Source organism: Branchiostoma lanceolatum, chromosome 8 (assembly GCF_035083965.1).
Source record: "Branchiostoma lanceolatum isolate klBraLanc5 chromosome 8, klBraLanc5.hap2, whole genome shotgun sequence".
NCBI lineage: Eukaryota > Metazoa > Chordata > Leptocardii > Amphioxiformes > Branchiostomatidae > Branchiostoma > Branchiostoma lanceolatum.
The window spans coordinates 9,030,806-9,053,780 of NC_089729.1; the positions used below are offsets into that span (position 1 = coordinate 9,030,806).

General features: G+C 40.0%; 2 protein-coding genes across 8 annotated transcripts; one reads left to right on the forward strand and one right to left on the reverse strand.

Moving 5' to 3' along the window:
* Positions 1–136: 136 nt before the first annotated feature.
* LOC136440994 (E3 ubiquitin-protein ligase TRAF7-like) lies at positions 137–13,997 on the reverse strand. Of its 6 annotated transcripts, none has more exons than XM_066437215.1 (23): positions 13,858–13,997; positions 13,281–13,398; positions 12,903–12,936; positions 12,430–12,506; positions 12,116–12,208; positions 11,832–11,871; positions 11,355–11,538; positions 11,021–11,096; positions 10,404–10,462; positions 9,929–9,985; positions 9,232–9,395; positions 8,677–8,756; positions 8,211–8,259; positions 7,962–8,014; positions 7,731–7,799; positions 7,412–7,512; positions 6,531–6,570; positions 6,004–6,120; positions 5,395–5,511; positions 4,912–5,031; positions 4,397–4,528; positions 3,399–3,518; positions 137–2,970 (listed from the first exon to the last, which is right to left on the reverse strand). In XM_066437215.1, exons 2-23 carry the CDS (start codon positions 13,350–13,352, stop codon positions 2,959–2,961), a joined length of 1,866 nt encoding a protein of 621 aa, XP_066293312.1. In that variant the 5' UTR covers positions 13,353–13,398; positions 13,858–13,997; the 3' UTR covers positions 137–2,958. The 6 variants fall into 6 exon arrangements, with proteins under 6 accessions (XP_066293312.1, XP_066293308.1, XP_066293310.1 ...); XM_066437211.1 differs by having other exon boundaries at positions 12,430–12,503; positions 12,879–12,936; XM_066437213.1 differs by having other exon boundaries at positions 7,430–7,512; positions 12,879–12,936.
* A 243-nt stretch (positions 13,998–14,240) lies between these two features.
* LOC136440996 (eukaryotic translation initiation factor 3 subunit D-like) lies at positions 14,241–22,966 on the forward strand. Of its 2 annotated transcripts, none has more exons than XM_066437216.1 (15): positions 14,241–14,476; positions 15,607–15,652; positions 15,778–15,914; positions 16,268–16,362; positions 16,595–16,670; positions 16,979–17,100; positions 17,205–17,337; positions 17,672–17,819; positions 18,546–18,691; positions 18,974–19,059; positions 19,382–19,511; positions 19,973–20,118; positions 20,449–20,641; positions 21,816–21,945; positions 22,615–22,966. In XM_066437216.1, the coding sequence occupies exons 1-15, from the start codon at positions 14,354–14,356 to the stop codon at positions 22,629–22,631; spliced, it is 1,728 nt and encodes a 575-aa protein (XP_066293313.1). In that variant the 5' UTR covers positions 14,241–14,353; the 3' UTR covers positions 22,632–22,966. The 2 variants fall into 2 exon arrangements, with proteins under 2 accessions (XP_066293313.1, XP_066293314.1); XM_066437217.1 differs by having other exon boundaries at positions 18,546–18,676.
* Positions 22,967–22,975: the final 9 nt, after the last annotated feature.

Genomic DNA, 22,975 nt, shown 5'->3' on the forward strand with positions numbered 1-22,975 from the left:
TAACTAATTTGAGACTCGGTCTGTACGACAACCAAAAAGTACTTCAATAGAATGTTTGAAAGTACAATTAAATCTTACAACAACGAGACCTCTTTTGAGATGAACCACACACACAAGAAGGACAAAACTCCAGACATAGGATGAGGTATTTTATTATGGCATAGCTGTTTTTGGCACAATATTCTTTGCCAAATAGATAGAGAATCAATTTACATCACAGGAGACAAACCTCCCACCTCGTACCAATGCAGACATAATCATAAAAAAGCAACCTTACCCCTAAAATATTGTAGACATTGATTTGGGGGGAACTTCTACAGTTCAATTTCATTAGATAACTATACCATTTTGATTTCTCAATGTACATGTGCTTCTTGACAGGGTATTCTCTGCACAAAGATGGAAGTTTTGACCATATATGGGTCGACATGATGGTGTCTATTTGGACTTCGGGTTAAAAACTATTTACAGAAGGATCTCCTGATGGTCTGGATTTCAAAACATAAGTTTACCTGAGGGAAAGTTACAGGTACAGGTACTTGAAGCCCTTGGAAAAGAAACCTTACTGGCGACATCAAGGCTAAAAATTGACATGTTTATATACAACACGGATCTGTACAAGTGGATAAGATGGCAACTTGTAGGTCATTTAACATTCCACTCTTCAATGTGTGATGTAGAATTTACCTGCCATAGCCATACATATACTAGTAGGCAGATGCACTGATACAGACTGTTTACTGTTCAAGCGTTTTGCCATTCTAACCATTTGGTACACTTATTAAATTACCAAATTAAACTATTAAGTCTGATTAATTCAGTAAATATCAATAAAAAAACAGTAGCTACGGGTAGACATGATGCTACTTTACCATAAGGATTACTTTTAAGACCACAGAAACGGCAGTTACTTCAGTGTGGCTGACCTAAAAGCCATGATTGTCAAAGGTGTACTTTACTTTACCCAAATAGTGAAAGAACTCACTCTCCTGTCCTTCCTGTCTACATGTAGCTGCCCCATTGACAAGCAGACTTTGTAAATAACTGCCAACTAAACCAAGCCATTACACTGATGTGAAGTTTTCAATGTGAGCTATTGTAGTAGTGTGGGCTCTATAGCCCTGGCTGTTGGCAATACTAATACTGTAGTATAAACATATTCGTTAGTGCTGAAGCCCTTTGTAACATTTCTTTCTCGTAATACTACATTTCCGTCTGCTCTAGGGCTATAGCATTTTCACTGCTGGGAATGGGTCACACTTTTAGTTGTGTACACACAATTCTTACTGAGTCTTTAATAATCCCACCCAAACGTCACATTTTAAGTGACAGTTTTGTTTACGACTATATCATGCTATATAAGTTGGACAGCACTTCTCTAGGTAAGCTTTGACCATAAAATGTACATGCTTGCAACACTGTTCCCATAGTGACAGGTTTATGCAAATTTTACAATTTTTACAATTTCTTCATTATTTTCCATAGAAGCTTTAGCCTTTTATTCTACAGACTGGTACCTTTAGGGAGCAGGGCTGTCTCCAGGTCCCTCCGTCCCGGGACGGAAATTTACTTGTTGGGGCAGACAAAAATTTCACCCCGTCCTGTCCAAAAAATCTGAACTTCATGACATGAAAATATATTTTCATAAACTTAGAATGATAGATTTAACAACGAAAATGAACAACATTGCTTTCCAAATTCCAATTGAATCATATTTTTCCTTTTTAAAGTACCAACCACCTGGTTGTCTTCAACAGATAAACTCCTCCTTCCCAACAATGAGGGGGACATCTAAAAGGTGGAGACAGCCCTGGATGGTAGAGTATTCACCATGTGATATAGGATACAGTGAATACCCTTTCACTAACACTGATATAGAAATGTTGGCATTTCCTTAGTAGTAAGCCCCTATTGCTAAGAACGGGCACAACTTCTTTGCCAAGTCCTCCTAGCATTAGTCTTATAAGCCATTCGTGATCTTCCTTCAACACATATTTTGTACAAGTGTAGAAACTTTTGATCTCTATCAGTACAGGAAGGAGCTGATACTCTTAAAATGCTGTGCGATGGCACATAAGTAAAATCCTCATCTATAAATTACAATATAGATATACATTTGTTGTATATAGTTATTATGTCCTAAAACGACTGCATAAGCTTGTCTGAATAAATCTAAATACTTTTACGTGTTTAGAAATAAAAAAAAAGCCCCTTTCCTATACAATACTATTCAATTGTTGGGTCAACAACTTTTCACCTTAAAACCATAGCAGTAAGCTAATAGCCATTGTAGACATGAATACACCTTGGTCATGGCCTGCACTGCTTTTTGTAGAATACTACCTTGCTGTACAACTGCTCTCTGCTACATTGTACCTTCCTCAGCAGAGCTTTGTATAGACTTGCCCAGAATATTCCTGTGGCAACGATTTTTCGCATTTCACAACCACCCATAGCTCAACAGTACCTAAATCCCATGCCCCATGCCGATCGATTGCCATAACAGAACTTGTTCCCCTGCCTTGGAGCTATTGCAACACTCGAGTGCGAAGAAAATTTGCTGTAGGAGAGTTTGCCCCCGTGGCTATCTCTTTATATTTCTGGATGCATCCTACCTTACTTAAAAAGACTCACCTCTCCCTAAATACATGTAGAAAAGGACTGGGAATAAAATCACCGTCAGGATGGAGATTGCTCCTGTGTTGTCGGTATATAAAAGGCCCCTGACTGTGGTGTCTGGAAGAAAGAAATTGCAACCTCCGTCCCTTGACGTTATTTGCTGACAAATGATAACAATGTTGCCTCCTCTTGATAGAGCGACCATATATACATACACCATGTATAGTCTAATACTCATCTCTTGTTTGTAGGAAAATAGATCTCTAAGAAATTTGTCCACCCTCTTCATAATGGATTGATGGTGAAGGGTTCCCTCAGTGTTGCAGCGCCCTCTGGTGACTACTGCCACACCTGCAGAAGAAAAACAGAATGTCGATGAGAACAACAATCTAATCTTACAAAATCATAACTATAAAGGGTTTTCAAGTATCCTACATTTACATTATGCATCTTACTACCTGATCATGATACACAATACAGAAACAGTGAAACCTGTACTAGTGGCCAACTACGCATAAGAACCACATGGTAACTGTGCCCACTTTTTGGTGGGACTATTTTCCCCACTGAGCACTGACCCAGGCATTTCTCATCACCATGAAAAAACCCTGTAGTTATTATCTGTGATTCCTTCACAGACCTGTTCTGTAAATCACTTGCTGCCACTGTAAAGGTAAAGTTCAGTGAAAATATCCAATTTCTTTACATCATGAAATTTTGCTACCGTAAAGATAAAGAGAATCACAGTAATAAAAATTCGAAGGAAGAAAAGTCCACACCTTGACAGTACTGTCGACGGCTCCAGAGAACACCCTTCCCCTGGACACGGCCAGACAGGCCACGCTGCCCTGGTGACGCAGCAGGGTCTGGGTGCAGATCATGTTGTCCATGCTCCACACCTGAGGAGTTGCCAAAAACAACAGACAATGAAGCTGTAATGCTCAACTGTTTCTTTTTCAGTTACATCTCATGTACTAGTATTGATTAATCTTGCTCTAATGTTGTTCATTCTAGTGATGCTAAAGAGTGATGGATGCTCCACACCTGAAAAGTTGCCAAAAACAACAGACAATGAAACTGTCATGCTCAACTGTTTCTTTTTCAGTTCACATCTCATGTACTAGTATTGGCTTGTTCTGCCAATTCATTCTAGTGATGCTGAAGAATAGTGATGGATGTCACTCAAAAAGTTTCAAAAGCAATCTCCGTATCTTATTCAGTTGTAGAGATTTATTTGTCTTTATGCATGTAGGTACGATTTGTCTTTAAATACTGTTCATCTGGATCATGTCTAACCTTCATCAACAAGTTAACAAAGAAGTAAAAGCAAAATAGTCACACTTCAATTACAGAGACAACAACACATTTTCATATTTTGCTCAAACTTTAAGGTAAGATTTGCTCATTACAAACATGTCATGCTTTGAATTTCTCTCACTTCAGAAAATTGCAACTTTTTTTTGATGTTCCTGACCAAAAGCCTGTAGCAATTATTCATTAATGCAGTAGATTATGGATTCTCCTGTCGGTTCGACAGATGAGTATGCTTACAACTCATTTGCCAAGGTGGGTCCTCATGTGAGAATGAAGACCAATTTTTAACGCACATGGGCGGCCGCCGGCTACAGATGTGGTACGGGAAGGAACAGTCTGGGATGGAGCGCTGTTTCCTCCTCTCCTTCTTCTCTTGAATAGCAGCTGTTCTGTTGCCTTCAAAGGCCCTTCTTCCTAATGTGCACTAACATGCCTAATACACTGTACATGGTTTTGAACTCACCCTCAGTGACCTGTCGTAGGAGGCACTGAAGACTTTGGTCCCCTCGTGAGTGTTGACCACAGCCAGTGCGTAGACTGTGCCCACATGTCCTGTCAGGGTCTGGATCTGTTCATGGGAATCTAGATCCCACACCTGCAGGGATGAACAGATATATTTACAACTCAGTTTAGTTTGCAATAACTGTTTAATGGTACATGTACTACAACGAAAATCAATTTCAGCAATAAAAACAGATTCAGTGCTTCAGGGAACCTGTTCTATTTCTTGCAATAATATGTACTAGTGCTACTGTCATAAGTGCCTCCTATTATCATTTGCATTGAAAGAAACAAAAATCCAGGTACCTAGAGATCAAATCTGCAACAGACAACTTGAGTTTGACAAAACAGAAGGATGCAGAAATGGATTCTAGTGAAAGCTGGTACATTGTTGAAGTTATACCAAACTGTAATTATTCTAGACACATTAGATTTCCCTGCAGTGACCAGGACCTGGTGAATATCTGTAGAACCTACGTGTATGCAGTTCTCATAGGTGCCACACAGTATGTGGTGGTTGGTGATGGCGATGGAGTACACACTGCCTCCTGATGTCTGCAGGACATGCACGCACTCCAGGCTCTTCAGGTCCCAGATCTGAAACACAGACAAGAACTTAGTCTTCAAGTTCCAGGTGTTTGCAATATTTTCTGGAAGACATGCATTTTCACAGCTATTCATCTGATGAGGAGAGGGTTTTTTTTGAGAAATGAAAAAGGGAAATTAAATATAAGAGAGATGCGAAGGGGAACATGTCAAGAAAGCTTTACTGACTGGCATTTTTCAACTATTTGATGAGGCATGTCCTCACCATTCTGACTGATGAAGACTCAGCATCATTATCAACATACATTGTTCATGATAAGCCAAAATAACAATTGGAATGCTAATAAATGATTCTTAGCAATAAATTAATGAAAATAAGATTTTCAGCATTTTGGCTTGTAGCATCATGTGTACCTTGATGGTCTGGTAGGACCCGCTGTACAGGTAGTGTGTGGAGGCCACCAGGGCTCGTACCCAGTGGTTCAGTCCTGTCAGTTCTCTCTTCAACTGCAGGGTGTGGATGTCCCAAACCTGGGGGAGAGAAAATTGCTGTTAAGCTGGTGTCACACACAGTGCAAAACGAGTCTGCAATGACATTTTTGGCAGCAATACGGCTTGCGACCTCTCGATCGCAGTACAAAGTTTAGAGATAGGCTGATGTCCACAGGAAACCGAGACTCGTCAAAGGTGATAGGGTAGATTATCTGACAAAAAATACTCTCAACTCTCCAAATTTTAGAATTCTGGCGATCAAATTTGACAGAAGGTCGTCATGATCAACAGTGTGATGCTACTGTAAGACTGACACCTGACAAGAAAATATGAGCTAATTGATGTGCTAACTGTGGATCTGAATAAACTCAATACTCAACGCAATACTCAACTCAATAAGCAATGGAGAATCTAAAGGATGCTGACATACAGCTATAAAGGATGCTAACTTACAACTACATGTATAACAGTTATAACAGTGAAAGACAAAAACATGACTATTTGTACATTGACTTGTGCTTGAGAACTCACTTTGATGGCCTTGAGTGAGCCGCTGAAGAGCAGGTTGTTGGAAGCGACCAGAGTGCAGACCGGGTTATCATGGGCCTGGATAGTCTTCATGTGCTCCAGGGACGGGATGTCCCACACCTGTGGAGTGGGGACGAACAAAAGTTAGACTATGTTTTTACGGAAAACCTTAACAGTTCTAATAAGAATAAGTAAGAATAAAAAAATTGACTTGTGTGCATCCACCATGAGGAGTTGTGGGTGACCTTTCAACTTGGGAGCTATCAAATGGAGGCTACATGGGGGTATTCGGGTTCACACCTACAGTCATACTTCATCTGACTGACAAACGAGGGGATCATGAGACAACAATTATCAAAAGCAGGTGTATTTCAATCAAGAAAAACTGAAAAAAGATCATAATGATACTGCTCTAAAGCCAACATTTTAGCTTGTGACAGTCACCAACAAGCAGGCCTAACTGCCACACTCTCCAAGCCCCCCTAAACCCCCATCATAAGAAAACAATAATAATTGACATCCTTTCTTACCATGATGGAACAGTCAGCAGAGCCACTGTACAACTTGTTGCTGAAAAGAAAGAAAAACTTCAGTCAAGTAACTACCAAACACTTATTCATCACCAATGTACAATAACACTGTTATAATACACACACAATAATCTGTATCTAGCAACTGATTAACACTATCACCTACAAGTTGTACTTAAGCTGGCATCACACAGCAGGAAAATAGCTCGCTTGACGAGTCTGTGAGTGTGAGCTCTAGAAGGACATTTTCAGATGGAATATGGCGTTGTTTTGTTCGCTGCACAGTTTTTGGGGGTCAGCCGATGTTTGCAGGTCACTGAGCCCCGTTCAATGTAATGGTAGATTTTCAGGTGAAAAAATAAACTCAATTCTGACATTTTCGAAATTCGATGACCTTTTGGCAACAAACGAATTTGGCTAGAGGTTGTAGACAGTGTGACGTCAGCTTAAAAGACATTCCTATTTGTCTATTACTACCTTGTGCCCACCACACCAAAGAGGGAAGGGAAGGGTAAATCAGGGATAGACATCTAACCAGTTCCTAGGATTAGTAAGAAAAGAAAAAAGGAACCAAAGCCTGGTACCACAACTGCACTTTTTAAATCCCTTCAACTCCCCTGGCATGCTATTGGTTACTGATTATGTCTCAAACCCTGTTATTGGTTCTTTGTATAAATGAAGCTGTCAGGTCACTCAATTTCAGGTCACTCAATGAAAAGACACTATTTCAGTCATTTAAAAACCAGCATCTTATTAGTTAACAATTCCTTTAAATCCATGCACTTTCAAAACTTCAAACAATGCAGTTTGAGAATGGTATATAAATCTCATGCCAGAGGATGAAGACATTGAAAGAAGGCATGTTTGTGCCTGTGATCTACCCATGAGGAGGTCCATACTTGTGGATACAGAGGGCTAACACAATGCCTGTGTGTCCCTCCAATGTTCTCTGGCACTTGTAGTTGGTGCATGTGTCCCAAACCTGTAACAGCCAGGCAAAAATGCTTTAGAATTTCATAACAGATACAGAGCTATGGAAATTCGTTATACTGCAATACTACAGTGTCATGTCACTTTCATTTCTAGAAACAATGACGCCAAGTATTTGAATCAGAAAGAAATCTACATTTGTTGGACATTTTTTCAAGAATTGAGAGGAAAAAAGCCTCTTGTTTTAAAGACCAACTTTGTGTTCCTTACCTTGATTGTCTTGTCAGAGGACCCACTGAACAACAGATCCCCATGGACACACAGTGTCCACACAGGTCCCTACAAGCAACAAACAGTACAACATTGGGTCATTTCCTCTTCAACATCACCATTCAAATCTATATCTACAACCAGCTCTTGCAGGAAAAGAGTACAAACTCTCATATCAGAAGATGCTGTGTCACTAAATAGTAAGTGTAAGCATATAACATTGTACTCTACCTGATGACCAACATAAGTTCCCTTGCATCTGAAGATCTGTTGAGGATCCAATGCTGGAAGAACAGAGGGATAAATAGTTCATGGAGCTGTCACTACTAGACACATTAATTACATTTCAGCCACACAAGGGTATGTTAAGAATATACTACCAGACTCAAGGCAGGATCACTGAATTAGGACTGTCACTACTAGTACTTCTTTATCCAAAAAGAGTGATGAAGATACGACCCAAGTGTTCAAGAAACTTACTTCCTACAACTCCAGTGTTCAACCTTGCATTGATGTGAGAGAGCTCATCCTGTGTTGGAAGAAATACATGTCTTAGAAATCTAGTACTCTGATTGTCATCATGTAAAATGTCTTAAGATACGGAGGGTTTAATACAGCAAAGAAGGGTACAAAATGTACTAGCCAATATATATTTCGTTGAAATAATTGGGCAGTTAAATTGAAGAGCTTCAACGAACATTTGTATATTGTAAAATTTCACCATGATTTTGTGTTAAATATGATGAGCAATGAGTGTGTCAGGAAGGACACTACCTGGTGTGCAGCCTAACCAGGAATGGACAGAGTCGCTTGAAAGCGTGGTATAAAGATCTAGACTAGCTGATTGCTGACCACCCATGTCAGGGACCGCCGCCGCAGCAGTTAAATCAAAAACTGGATACTGACAATACATACATTTAAATTGATATGTAATACCCCCACTTACACTTACATTGATCAGGGCACAGTCTCTTCTGGACTCCATGACTTCATCTTGAAGCTTATTACAGCTCTCATCCAGCACATCTATATTTAGAAAGCGCAGTCATTACACAACAAAGTATCCCATTTCACTTCCTTGTGACGTACTTAAAAACAGTTTCGAGCAGGAAGTGCTAAAAATAACCATATGAAAACATTGAACTTTAAAACATTAGTTATCCCAAGAAGCTTCTATTCAACTCCCAAACAAAAAAAACATGTTGACTAAAAGCTTTCAATCTTTTCAAGGATGCCTTAACAATGCCAACATCTAGACACAGAATAACAGGAACAGTGTTTATGCTTCAAGGTTGACATAACAAATAAAACATGCAGTTTTTGTCCTTATTTCTACCTTACTTTTCGTCTAAGTATAATTGTTATGTTTCTGTTCTGTTGTTTTGGACAATGTTTTAATTTGATGATTGTATCTGTACCATGTGTGTTTGTATAATTCTATGAACAACAATTTCTAACAAAAGGAACAACTAAAAAAAAAGTCTTAGTTCCGTCGTCTTACCCAGCTTGACCTCCACCGACTTCTCGAGTGCGTCGATTTTCTCGGAGAGCCTGCCGAGCATGGACCTGAGGAAGGCGATCTCCTGGTCCTTCTGCGCCAGCTGAAGCTGCATCTCACGCATCTTATCCTCCGTCTGCTGCAGGAACTCCTTAATGCCTTCAAACCTGCCGGAGTGGTAATCAACCATTCGTTGTAGTAAAAGAACACTCGAGTCGTGAACAGTGTCATCAGGTTTCTTCACATATAACCAATGTTTGCTGACATTTTGGTGGAAGGTGGCAGATGGTCCACTGAAACGTCGGCGGGTAAAAACATTGGTTGTGTTCAGAGAAGTTTGTTGTATCATAAGTTTACCTCAAGCTCTCTGTTCAAGGAATGTTAGAGGTGTTGTTAAAGGATTTTGTTGCAATATAGCCTGTTATTCAAGTCACAGACGACACTATTGCACCCCAAACATACTAACAAAAAATACCTCACAGATAGCATTTGCATATTTTCCTCTTTTGCTGGAAATCTCACCAAGCTACAAGTGATAAGCAAGCAAATTTCATCCATCCGATTGATCTTCAGATTCACACATAACCAGTCACAAGTGATTTCTACCCTTTTAACACAGGATTTCTGTATCTTAATATCTTCCACCAACCCACCAGGAGTTGTACGGGTATAAGGGGGAAGTAAGCAGCAGTCCACCTACCTGCAGATGTTAGTCAGGTGGTGGGACACATCACTGCTGGTGCCCACAAATGTGCATCTATAGTCAGAACAAAAAGTTAAACAGGGTAAGGGGTAGGAATATTGTGAGAAAAATATTGAAAAAAACAAAAAAATATCAAGAACTTTACTCCCAAAGCCACCTCCTTTTACAAGCTTACACAACTTGAGGAAATTGAGTTTGAACAGCAAAATGACGTTCTTTCAAGGAAATGGATTCCTTTTGCTTCGTACAGGAAATGAAGTCCATTGCCAAAGCAACCAGGGTGGTTCTACAAGGTTGACTGCATGGATGGCATAGTGCCAAGGAAAGAAACGATGGTGCTCATGCATACATGCAGACATCATAATGTATACCTAAACTGACATTCTAGGGTATTGATCCAATTAGACAATTATAGCACAAAAAGTGTACAACAATGTGCTGTGTAAGATTATCAAAAGGGGCTGATACTCACCCATACTTGTGGTGAGGACATCTGATATGGTCACACTGTTTCAAGTGTTCCTCGAGTTCCTGAAATAGGACACCGAAGTCATGATTAGTTTCACCATGTTGGTAAACAAAGTTCTTTATGCACAACCAATGTTTTTCACCTGGTGACATTTCCGTGGAGGGTGTGGCAGACGGTCAACTGAAACGTTGGCAGGTGAAAAAACATTGGTTGTGTTTTGTTAAACAGTACAAACAAACATTTACCAAAAGAAAGAATCTAAGATAGTCTTATAGCTTTTGGCGGTTCTTGTCTGAAATATAATGATCAACGCCAATCCTTTATTCTAACTACATGTATCATCCCTCTACAGTTTTCACTGTTCTGTCATCCAGTATATCTAAAGACTGCCCTCTATTGTACTTCAACAATCAAAGAGCTTTTCTTCCAGCCAGACTTATTGCATGTTATGATTGAATGTTAAAACTGTTTCGTTGAGGGACAAACATTGTTATTCTTCATTGGAATCTCTTAGATTAAAAATGGCTCTTCGGTGTTGCTAAAAATTCTTTACAAAAAAGATTTCAGAGGGATTCATATAAGTAAGAAAGCCATGATATAAATACTGCTACATGACTTACCATTCTCTTTAGGGGAGGACAGTTGGGGTTGTTGGGACATGACACCGGTGCATATCCACAGGATGCCTCATGCTCCCTAGGAAATAGGACATGATATTTATCACAAAGGCAATACAACACTTTATTTCAATCACTTACTTAATGCACGCCTCCAGAATCATGTGGCATGTCAAAAATAATTTTAACTCATACCTACAAGGACCACATCTATAGAATATTTTTGCAAAGAGAATATTACAAATGCATCATGCAGCCATTCTCTCACTTTCATAGGAAGCCAAACCACGTTTTTTTCAAAATGATAAACCTATAATGGGAAAGGTCTTCTGCTTACTTTCTGGCATTGACCCTGACTGTCATGGGACAGCCCCTGGGGTCTAGCTCCCACTCCCCCATCTTGCTGCTGTCCGCTTGCTGGCAGCCATATTTACAGTGGATGAAGAGTTCTCCGATCTGCTCCGACACTGCGATGTTTGCTACCACCACCGACAGCTTACTATCATCTACAGGACACTTTTCTACAGGATACACAATATAAAACACTGAATAATATACTTCTGCTAACATTTCTCATAAACATACATAACATGTCAAATATACGTGAAAAAGTACAATACCAAGGTATTTTATATAAACATACATGTCAAATACATGTATACATGGAAAAAGGGATTGGTTACGCTTACAGCTAACAACATTGAAATCATAGTCATACAGTTAAAATAGGTACTAATAATGTATAGCCATGTTGAATTAAGAACAGGGTTTAAGTGTTTTGGTCATTTAGTCTAATAACTGTTTGTGGTCTCACCGTTTGTCTTCATGTTGACACACCACCTACAGAAAGTGTGCTGCATGGAAAATAAGAAATTGAAACATGAGAAAACAGCTTAGCTGCTTGATAGATCCACAACAAAAGTAGAGAATCAAATATCATCTCACAGTGAACACAATACAAGTAGTTTGTTTGGTAGTCCTTCGTGGCCAAAGACGACGGTCAGTATGCTCATAACAGGGGCCTCATGTGGCTGGTAGTTTACCAATAGACTATTGAGGATGAAAATGAAGGAACTGAAGTGTGGAAATCTTGCCTACCCCACATGTTGTGATGACAGCATCTTTAAAGACCCTCTCACACAAAAGGCAGAACAACTTGGATGAGGGTGTCTCTGTGAACACTAAGGGCTCCTGAAATAGAGGACATGTCAATAACTATCTGTGTTCCATAATCACAACATGGACATCCAAATTGATTAGCACTGATTAAGCACCGTAGAAATATTGATCTTTACATACACAAGTGTCAATATCACAGCGTTCTAACAACCATACATATCGATAACACATAATAACGCTTCACCTAATGAGTCTTATTCACCAGTTGTAATGTAACCATGATGTGTACTTACATCAGACATTTCTTCTTCATTATCACTGTCAAATGACTGGGACTTCTGCCATGGATAGTTTGGTGAGCCCTCAGCTACTGTAAGGCAAACGGGTAGATTCTCTCAACAAGAGTGCATACGATTTCCCAATTTGGACCTAGTACAATGTCTATTCTGGAAATACTGTACTTTGTTCTATAGCAGACTTACAAATTGTTTTCTACAAAAATTATACCGCCGGACTTGTTCCCTTAGATATGCTTCTGTCAAAGATCAAATATCATTTTATAGGCTGAAATGATACTTAGTAAGCTTCATCATTATATCTATAATCCAAAATTCATAAAATGCAAAAAAAAATGGAAGGTTGATATCTGTATATCATTATCTATGATGAGCTCCATTTGTACTGTTGTAGTAAGATACACTGTCTCATCATTATCATTACACCTTAGGACCTTAATTCATACCCAGGGTTGTGACTGTGGAATAACCTGGTCCAAAGGTTGTTTCTAGTCTCCTTGATGGCTGCATAGAGATAGAAAAACACACACAAAAAACATTAGCAGTTGCTGATGATAATAAAATATGTGGGTCATTTGAATAACTTCATGTGTGAAAGACTGACTTCAAACTTGGCATCCTGCACCTCAAATACGGTACATCATGGCTTAACATGAAATAATAATATGGCTATTAAGCCGTAATTCGAACAGTTGTTTACAGAGGACAGCTAAGGAATACTATAGTAACTGCTGAAAATTATATGGCACAAATTTTTCTTTGTCACCAACTTGCTGAACATGCCATTGTTATCAACCATATAATGATACAATCCTCCTAAGCATAGGTAGACAGTATGTTGGACCTACAGTAGGAGAGTCGGTGCCACTACCAGTGCCACTGCCCGCCCCCTCCTCAGCAGTGAGCTGCTTGCTGGCCATACTTGGTTCAGGTGTGACAAAATAGCAATCTTCTGTCCATTCAGGTCTGGGGATGAAGATATTGTTAGTCAGCATCTTGTGCCATATAACATTATTAGAGCAGTGACAATCAGAGATTGACGATAATCTCACCATACATGTCCAAACAGGCATAGCTGTCACAGTAAGAAATGCAAATAAAGAAATGGGCTTACACAAATTCTACAAATGATTTCAAATGAGTTACCAAGGGTAAATTACAGCATGACTTGGCATCTCACCGTACATTTGTAGCTTGATTTTATAATTTGTGGCTTTAATACTTGTCGTTTCCTTGAGCTAACAGCAGTACCAAAGCCGGCTTGTCTTGGGAAAGGTTCAACTTTCACTATCAAGATGACCATGCCAGAAAACTGTCATTCCCCCTCGGCCCTCCCCCAACTAACACACTTGTCTAGTCTTTATAAACGCAAAATCAAGGCGCTTTGCACCATACAATAGGAGCAGACGACAAAAAACATCTTACCATTCCAACTAGGTGCTTTCTCCCTGGTATCAAGGAAACATGTTTCGTTAAATTCCAAAGTCTTGACGACAACCTGTCCAAGTCTTCTGTTTCTCCTCAGTTTTTTTCCTGCTTCCGGATCTCGGGGCTAATTTGAGGTCACGTGATTTCTGAGCGAGAGTCTCGCGAGCCCTGTGAACTATTCCAATAGACTTACTTTTGAGGGGGGGAGTTTTGTACGGTATAATTGATAGTAAAAGAAATCGAATAAAGTGTATGTCTCTGTACAATATCATTATCTATTTACATATTATCAAATTTCTGTCAACTTATAGTACAATATAGACACATACTCTATATATTCACAACTGTTATGACCGAGCTCAACTCAAGTCAGCCCCCACGTTTGGTATAGTCTGAGAGCCCACGAGGAGTGCCTCTGCCACCTGGGTCCTTACGGTCTTTGGCGGACAAATCTTCATTTTTGCCGCCGGTTTTGCAGAATTATTGGACAAACATGGCTCATTTCAATCCTCCGCAGATTCAGGACAACCACAACGGCTGGGGACCGTGCGCGATCCCAGAAAAGTTCAAGGATATGCCGTACCAGCCGTTCAGTAAAGGGGACCGGTTAGGAAAGGTGAGGGAGGGGGGCATGTTGCAATCCTGACATAGACATCATGACATGACGTGTGGATCTCATAAGATTTTATACTGTTAAATGTCATAAAATCGTGATCCTGTTGGATAGATTAAACTGATACATGTCAAGCATACTAAAGAAAGTTGATGGGGATGGGACTTCAAAGTGTTACATAATTTGTCGGAAGAAAATTAGCATATGGCGGGATTTTGACATGGGATGGACTTGATACAAATAAAAGCTATTCCATTTCTGCCACATGCAGGGTAAAACCATACTGGCTAATGCACTTAAGGTCTCGGTTCGGAGTTTTTTTTTTAAATTCGGGGCCGACCTGACTCGTTCCCTTTAAAGGCAATAGCGCTTTTCCAAACATCCCTTTTCGGCCGATTCAATGTTTCTGATGGATGGGGGTGACTTATCTTCTAACGACAGACGAATTTGATATTTTCTGTGGAAACGTCATTTTTAGTGAGAACCGTCACTAAAAGCAATTTTCATCCCCAAAACTGCTATTTTTAGGGCATTCTTCCAAGGCCGCTTGAAGGAAAATAAAAGTTTTCCTAGGATAATGACTGATATGGAAATAAAGGTCATCATTCTGTCTGTGCAATTAGGAAAAATGAAAAAAATCGTGAGGATACGTTTTCCGCAATCCCCGATGGTGCGAAACCATGCAAAACGCACATAGAACGCACGATTCGGGTAATCAGGCGACAAAGCCGCGTTACCGTCATCGCGCACTAATACCAGGAAGTACCCGCGGACGACCAAAACTCGGAAACCGTAAAACGCTACGAAGATCGAGTTTTTCAGGAAATACAAAAGATAACGCACTGCTATAGCGATAACCGAAAAATCGGGAGCCAAAACTAACGAGAAAACCTAGGATTTGCGTCTTATCTTCACGCACTACTTAGGTCCTTGGTCAAAACAATTCCGAACTGGAACCTTAGCTACTTGTTCAGGATTAATAAATAGCTTAGAATTATTCAAAACAGGTGTGTTGATATTGAAGACTGCAGCCATGTACTGCAGAACTGGTTCTCAGTCTTAAATGTTACATTTGGTGGCAACCATGCCAAGAGCTGTTCTTACTGTTGACTTGGGTATTTTATTTCTACCAGGTGTCTGACTGGACTGGTGCTACCTACCAAGATAGAAGATACATCAGTAAGTATCAGTACAATTCTTACATACCGTAGTCATATGTCCATGATTTTGGTGGATTGTTGACATCATTGTATTTTTGTGACTTGTTTGTCAGATGTGATGATCGTCCTTTGTTTCCGTTCCAGACAAGTACAGCTCCCAGTTCGGTGCAGGTAACCAGTACTCATACTACCATGAGGAAGATGAGTCGTCCTTCCAGCTGGTCGACACCACAAAGACACCGAAGCCTCTGTACCAGCGCAACAGGCAGCGTTACAACCAGGTAGGCATATTGTCAGTAGTAGTACTACTACAGTAGTACCCAGATTATACTGCTGCTGGGGTCCCTGACATGGGTGGGCAGCAGCCAGCTAGTCTTCACACTGTGTTTCCAGGCAGCTCTGTCAAGGGAGTGCACGTCAGTGAGGCTGCACACCCTAATGTCCTTCTTGACATACTCCATTTAAGTTTTCCTTGGTTACTACAATTTTAGTACAAAGCAATGATGTCATACAAAAGTTTAAAAGTGCTGCTAACTTCTTCAAGTTGTTTCTATAGTTTAGTAGTATACTTGACACTCCACAACACGAGAGTCATTGACATTGTGATTATAACATATCTCTCTCTTTTTTACAGCAACGTAATATGCGCCGGGAACGTGAGCGTCGTGAGCAGCAGAGGGCAGCGGCCCAGAGTGCTCCACTGTCCAAGACCCAGAAGAGTAGGGAAAGGTACATCTTAAAACACCCCATTGGTACTCTTTACTTGAAGTTGAAGACAAGAAAATAGGGATGATTCTTGCCTCCTAAATGTTCTAGAGAGAAAAGGTTTTCTTGAAATACTCAAGCCACGTTTCTAATCACTTGACAAGTGAAAAGAAATCAGCCCAAAGGCATCCAGTGTAGTGAACTGCCCGAGCATAGGGACAATTTTTTCTGACTCTCTGAACACTACTTTCCCCAGGGACAGGATGCGACTGCAGAAGAAACTGCAGAAGCAGTTTGGTGGTCGGCAGAGGTGGAATGACAGGAACCAACAGGTTAGCCTCTGGTGATCTTACCTTATGAAATGTGAAACAAACTACAAAAATAGTGTTAATTCCCAGGGAAAGATACATGCACACAGATGTTTGTAGATCAATGTGTATTCATGAATGATCCTCTACACCAGAATGGAAAACTATGTCTGCTGAGAGCGGCCCCTGGGGCCTAATGCGCATGTGCAGGTTACAGAAGGCCGGAAATCTACTACATCAACAAATAGACTTTTTCCATTTTATGAGGAACAGATGTGGACATCAGTTTGAAAATGACAATCATGTTCATGATGTTTATAACCTTTTTGTAGGTGCAGCAAAAGAATCGCGATGCGTCCATCGAAGTCCGTCCGGACTGGAAGGTTCTTGAAGAGATGGACTTTCCTCGGCTCACCAAACTTCGCATGCCTGATGCCGACGAACCCACTGAGATGTATGCAGTCACGTCTTTCTTTCATTACATCAATTTATTTAATTATTACATTCCAAGAGGCTTAAGGTTTACCACTTATTCTTACTGCTTTTTTCCTATCCCAGTGTGCAGTGTGGTGTCCTGGAGTACTATGACAAGTCGTATGACCGTGTAAACACCAAGAATGAGCGGCGGCTTGCTCGTGTGAACCGCATCTTCCACAAGGTCACCACCACTGATGATCCTGTTATTCGCCAGGTCAGTCAACATTCTAAGGCTAAGGGAACCTTTTCCAAATTGTTTTTTTTTTCATTTTGCATTATGTTTCATAAGCCCAGCTTTTCCTGTGTATATCATGCTGTCAAAAGCTAGTACTTTCACTGATTTTCTGACAGAAATTACAGATGGAAGTTAGTTACCTTGTAGTAGACTACAGTGTAGAATACTTTGGATTATATATTTCTTTAGTTTAATGTTGAATGTGTGATCAGACAGAGAGATATAAAAGTGCTAATGCTTATCTTAAGTTGAGTAAAAACTTCTCAAAGTCATACATTACATGTAGACACAGAATGTACTTTATGTGCTTCAGATTGCCAAGAGCCACGGCAACGTTTATGCAACTGACATTATCCTGGCGACCCTGATGTGCTGCACGCGCTCCGTGTACTCCTGGGACATCGTGGTTCAGCGCGTGGGATCCAAACTCTTCTTCGACAAGCGAGACGACTCGGAATTTGGTGAGGCGTCTAGACTCCAGTCTTGAACTGTGTCGTTTTTACCAGTCCAGTGGGAAGATTCATTTAGACTTAATGGTATTCAGATATTTGTAATTCTGTTAGTACTGAAGCATCTCACTGTATAAATGAGACAGGTTTTTATGTGTTCACCAGACAAATCTTCTCAGGACTTTGAATACCCAACATGTATGTCTTCCTTTTGACTCCAGACTTAGACTTACACAGCCAGTTGGAAAGAATTATTAAATCTTGGTATTGTACAGACTGATTGCAGCTGCAGGGAGTCCAGACCACTGCAGCAGCAGAGCACAGTGGACTACTACTACTATTGTCATGAAGGCACACACTTGAACTGAATACCCCATGATTCTTTCTTTCTTCCCAGACTTGTTGACAGCAAATGAGACTGCCAGTTGGAAAGAATTATTGAAACTTGGTATTGTATAGACGTTGCAATCCCTTAAGTGATAAAACATTATAATGGAAAAGTCATGAAGGCACTTACTTGTCTTGAATACCCCTTGATTCTTTCTTTCTTCCTAGACTTGTTGACAGGAATGAGACTGAGAGTTGAAACAAATTATTGAAACATAAACAAACAAACAAACATGGTATTGTGTGGTCTGTTGTAATCATATAACTTAAGTGATGAAGCGTCACAATGTGTAGGTCATGAAGGCACTTAATTATATTGAATAGTACCACATGTTTCTTTTTTCTTCCCAGACTTATTGACTGTGAGTGAGACGGCCACAGAGCCCCCTCAGGACGAAGGGGCCAGCATCAACTCCCCTCGTAACCTGGCCCTCGAGGCCACCTTCATCAACCACAACTTCTCCCAGCAGGTGCTCAAGATGGTAAGGAAGAAAAAAGTATGTATCACCATTTTCATTATTTTCTATCCTTTCCCTTCTCTTCTGTTCTCATCCATTTGCTTTGATTTTGATCATTCTTTCTCTTGAATAAGTTGGAATTTTAATTTCAGTTTTAATCAGTTGTCCTTGAAATCACCCATTTTGTACAATGATTTGAAGTACCCTTTTTTCTCATCACGTTTGTTCGTTTGTTGAAACCATCTAGCAAGGGAGGTTTAATATGTGTGGTATCTTGTATGTTGTATTAATCGTCTTGTATAAATGATGTTCTTCCTGTAGGGAAGCAGTGAAGTCCACAGATTTAACAAACCCAACCCCTTTGTGACTGACGAGGATGAGGGTGAAGTGGCATCAGTGGCATACAGGTTTGTACCATGATATAGGCCATATACAACTTGTTTAATCTATTCCATCAACTTGTGGAAGACTTTACAGCAATTTTCAGACCACCAGATTGTCCCTAATTTACCACAGTAGAAATTTGGAGATGATGCAGATTTTATCTAAATATTTTTCACCTATAGTCATGAAATAGAAAGGATGAATACATGTTAACAACATTTACAGTATTGAATGGCCATCAGTCCCGTGTTTAAGAAGAGGACCTTAAGAAACTCTTCATGCTACACATGGGTTCAACTTCTAGTAGAAAGAGAGAGATTATAAGGCCTTTTGATTCTTACACAGGTACCGAAAGTACAAGTTAGGAAATGACATTGAACTCGTGGTGCGCTGTGAACATGACGGGTCCATGCTGGGGCCGAATGGAGAGACGCAGTTCATCAACATCAAGACTCTGAACGAGTGGGACTCTCGGGTCAGTCCAAGCTTCATTGCTTTTATCTTGTACGTAAGCTTCTGACCAGTGACACTAATGGAGATCTAAATAAAACAAACACAAACAAACCAAGAAAATTTATAATGGGGCACTTTGTGTGAGAATGTCTATTACTGTACTTTTATCATGTTCTGCCTGTGGGTAAAAGATGGACAAGGAAATAAGACAGAGGAAAGTGCTATTGGCTTATTAACCTTCTCCCTACTGCCTAACTCGTATCCAATAGAGAATAGGTAACCAAATGGCTACTTAAATATGCTAAATGTTAACTGAATTTTTTCAACTGACAATGCATAATCTTTCAGTTAACTCCTGGTCTTTCTGTCCTGTCAAGTGAATCTAATAAGTAGAAACTTGGTGTAGATGTTGGATTCAAGAGGAATTGAAATCAGATTAAGATAATGCTGCACAAACTTAAGTTGTATCTCCTGTGGTCACAGTTCAGCAACAAGAATGTGGAGTGGCGGGCCAAGCTGGATTCCCAGCGCGGTGCTGTGCTGGCCACCGAGCTGAAGAACAACAGCTGTAAGCTGGCCAAGTGGACAGCATCTGCTGTTCTTGCTGGGTCTGATGCACTCAAGCTGGGGTGAGTTGGCTCCCTATGTGTGTAGAAAAATACATGCTTTCAGTCCAAATTTTATGTAAATTGGACATGTTGTATGTTATCTCCATATTCAAGATATACTTTATCGTAATGTGATTTCTGTGTCTTTTCCTTTTTTTGTCATTCTAGTATGTTTCTTTGGATATCTTGTATGATATATCCATATACAAACATACATTATACTATACCATTGATAAAGTTTAGACATCCAGGTAATAAGGTACACAATGTAACAGTTACTCACAACTGGATAGATTTAGTATACTATACCGTAATGTAATTTCTGTGTCTTTTTCTTCTGTTGTCATCCAGGTATGTTTCCCGTGTGAATGTGCGAGACTCCTCCAAGCACGTGATCCTGGGCACGCAGCAGTTCAATCCGCGGGAGCTGGCCGCCCAGATCAACCTGGACATGCAGAACGCCTGGGGCATCGTACGCTGTATCATCGACACGTGCATGAAGCTGGAGGAGGGCAAGTACCTCATCCTCAAGGACCCCAACAAGGTACTGTATGTCTTCAAATATGCTCTGCAGTTTTTGCAGTGCCTCTCCACAAAATTATTACATCCTCCTTTTGTGCTACAGTACAGATTCAACTTCGAGCTTATAACACAGTGAAGACCTCCTTTCCACTCCTACTGCGAAATTAAATCCCTGCAAAAATGAATTTTCAATAAGCTATCATAGTGCAGAAGACTAACGTCATTTAGAATAATTCTGCCAGGTCATACATATATCCACCATTCTGCAAAAGTGCATCTAAAGAGACATTATATTGCACTCCTGCATACCTAGACTCCATATCTGGCAGTTTCTGCACTGAAAATTCATGACACTGCAGATATGTTTTCCTATATGATTACTTGACTGCATAATTGTTTCAACTACGAAATTAAACCACTAGAGTCGATTCCACATTACCGAGAGGGTGTTTGTTGCCTTTTGTTCTAACATTTGTAAAACCTTTGTAACAATCTAAGGGAGATAAGTGACTGTTTAGAACAATTTCCAACATTCATGTGATGTTCTAAATAGTTTCTGCTGTGTTCCAAGATGTTAGACAAATTTCTAACATTGCACATGTTATTTGTATTATTTTCGAAACTGTTGGAAAATAGGTTGATCATTTGTTCCTACATCATAACAACATGGTATAACTGGGTCAGTGGGATGGGAACAGGGCAATTCACACATCCCTTCAAAGTATAGGGGATTAGGCCTGGGTGCCATGCATAGACACCTGAAGACAAAAGTCCAGACGTGAAATCTAAAAATATACATAGGCAGACAATAGAGTGTGATTAGCACCTACTTTTATGGGGGCAATAACCCAAATCTACCATTTGAAAAATGATTCAAATTGTTCCAACATGTTCGAACAGTGAAACAATCACATAGATGTTTGAAAATTGTTCTAAATATAGAGATATTTGTGCAATTACTTTCCAAATAGTTCCAACATATATAAGTAAGTTCAAACATGTTCAAACTTTCATTCTTGATTGTTTGAACAATTTAGAACTATTTTGACTTGAATAGTCTTTTATATAAAATTGTTTGAACTCACTAGCAATATTACCTGAAAACCCTCTCGGTGACATGGAATTGACTCTACCACGAAAGTGACTTAATTTGCAGCATCAAAGAGTTGTTCTTAACAGCAGTTTGTTCCCAACAGCCTGTCATCAGGATCTACGGCTTACCTGACGGAACCTTCAGCTCTGATGATGACGACGATGAGGATGAGTCAGACGAAGAAGAGGATGACGATGATGATGATGACGAAGATGATGATGATGAGAAAAATGGTTAGTTTGTGAAGGACGGAACACAAGCTGGAAGGATAATGTTAACAGTACAGCCACGTGTACACAAAACTTATCTCCAAGCAGATCTGTTTGGCACATTGACAAGGAGGGGCAATGACACCATTTTTTTTAAAAAGAAAGACTCCTCCCTGTATGAGTGATGGCAGATCTCTGGTGGTTTTGGATACAGGTTGACCCTTTTGATACTGCCTTGTCACTGATAGATCTGCTTCGAGATTACAAAAAACATCAAGTCCTTTCGGGTTATCACTTTCACACCCTCACCACAAAATCACTTCCTAACAAAATTTTGCATGGATGAAATGGACTACAGGAAATTAACCATCAGCATGCTAAGCAACTTCACACCTGCAACGTGTTCATGTTATGCCCGTTACTCAGCATACCAACAGTCAAAGTGAGCACTTAATACATGTGCACTCTAACAGCACAACTTTTTCCTCAGTCGAACATAACTTTTTATACAGTAAACCTGCTGATGCCTGAGCACACATAGAGCTGTAACTTGTAAGAACCTTTTGTAGACAAGACGTAACACACGACCTTGTGCGTGTACTGCATTACAATTACAAAGGCAACACCTTGTCCCCCAGGTGTCCATAGAAAGGATAGGAAGTGTTGTTAACCATGCCTAACATGTTTCAACAGATGATGAGAAGAAGTAACTCCAGTTCCCAGCAAGATGGAAGAAACGCTGCAGTTTCTTCCTGTTTGAAATCAAGTAGTGCATCTCTAAGTGCATGTGTGGTGTAACTAATGGCATGGTAATTCCCCGCTAGAAAATATGTGACTTGAATTGAGATATGTGGCACAGCTTTTGCATTCAACTTATATATCATACTTATATGATACTCTTGATATATTAAAAGACAACTGGAAAACTACTGTTACTGGGACTTGATAAGGTGACCAATTTCAAATAATGTTGTAATTGTGACTGCTAAGTTTTGTCTGCAGATGTGACCGAGACATAATAATAAAAGTCTATCCTGGAGTGATATGTCATGTG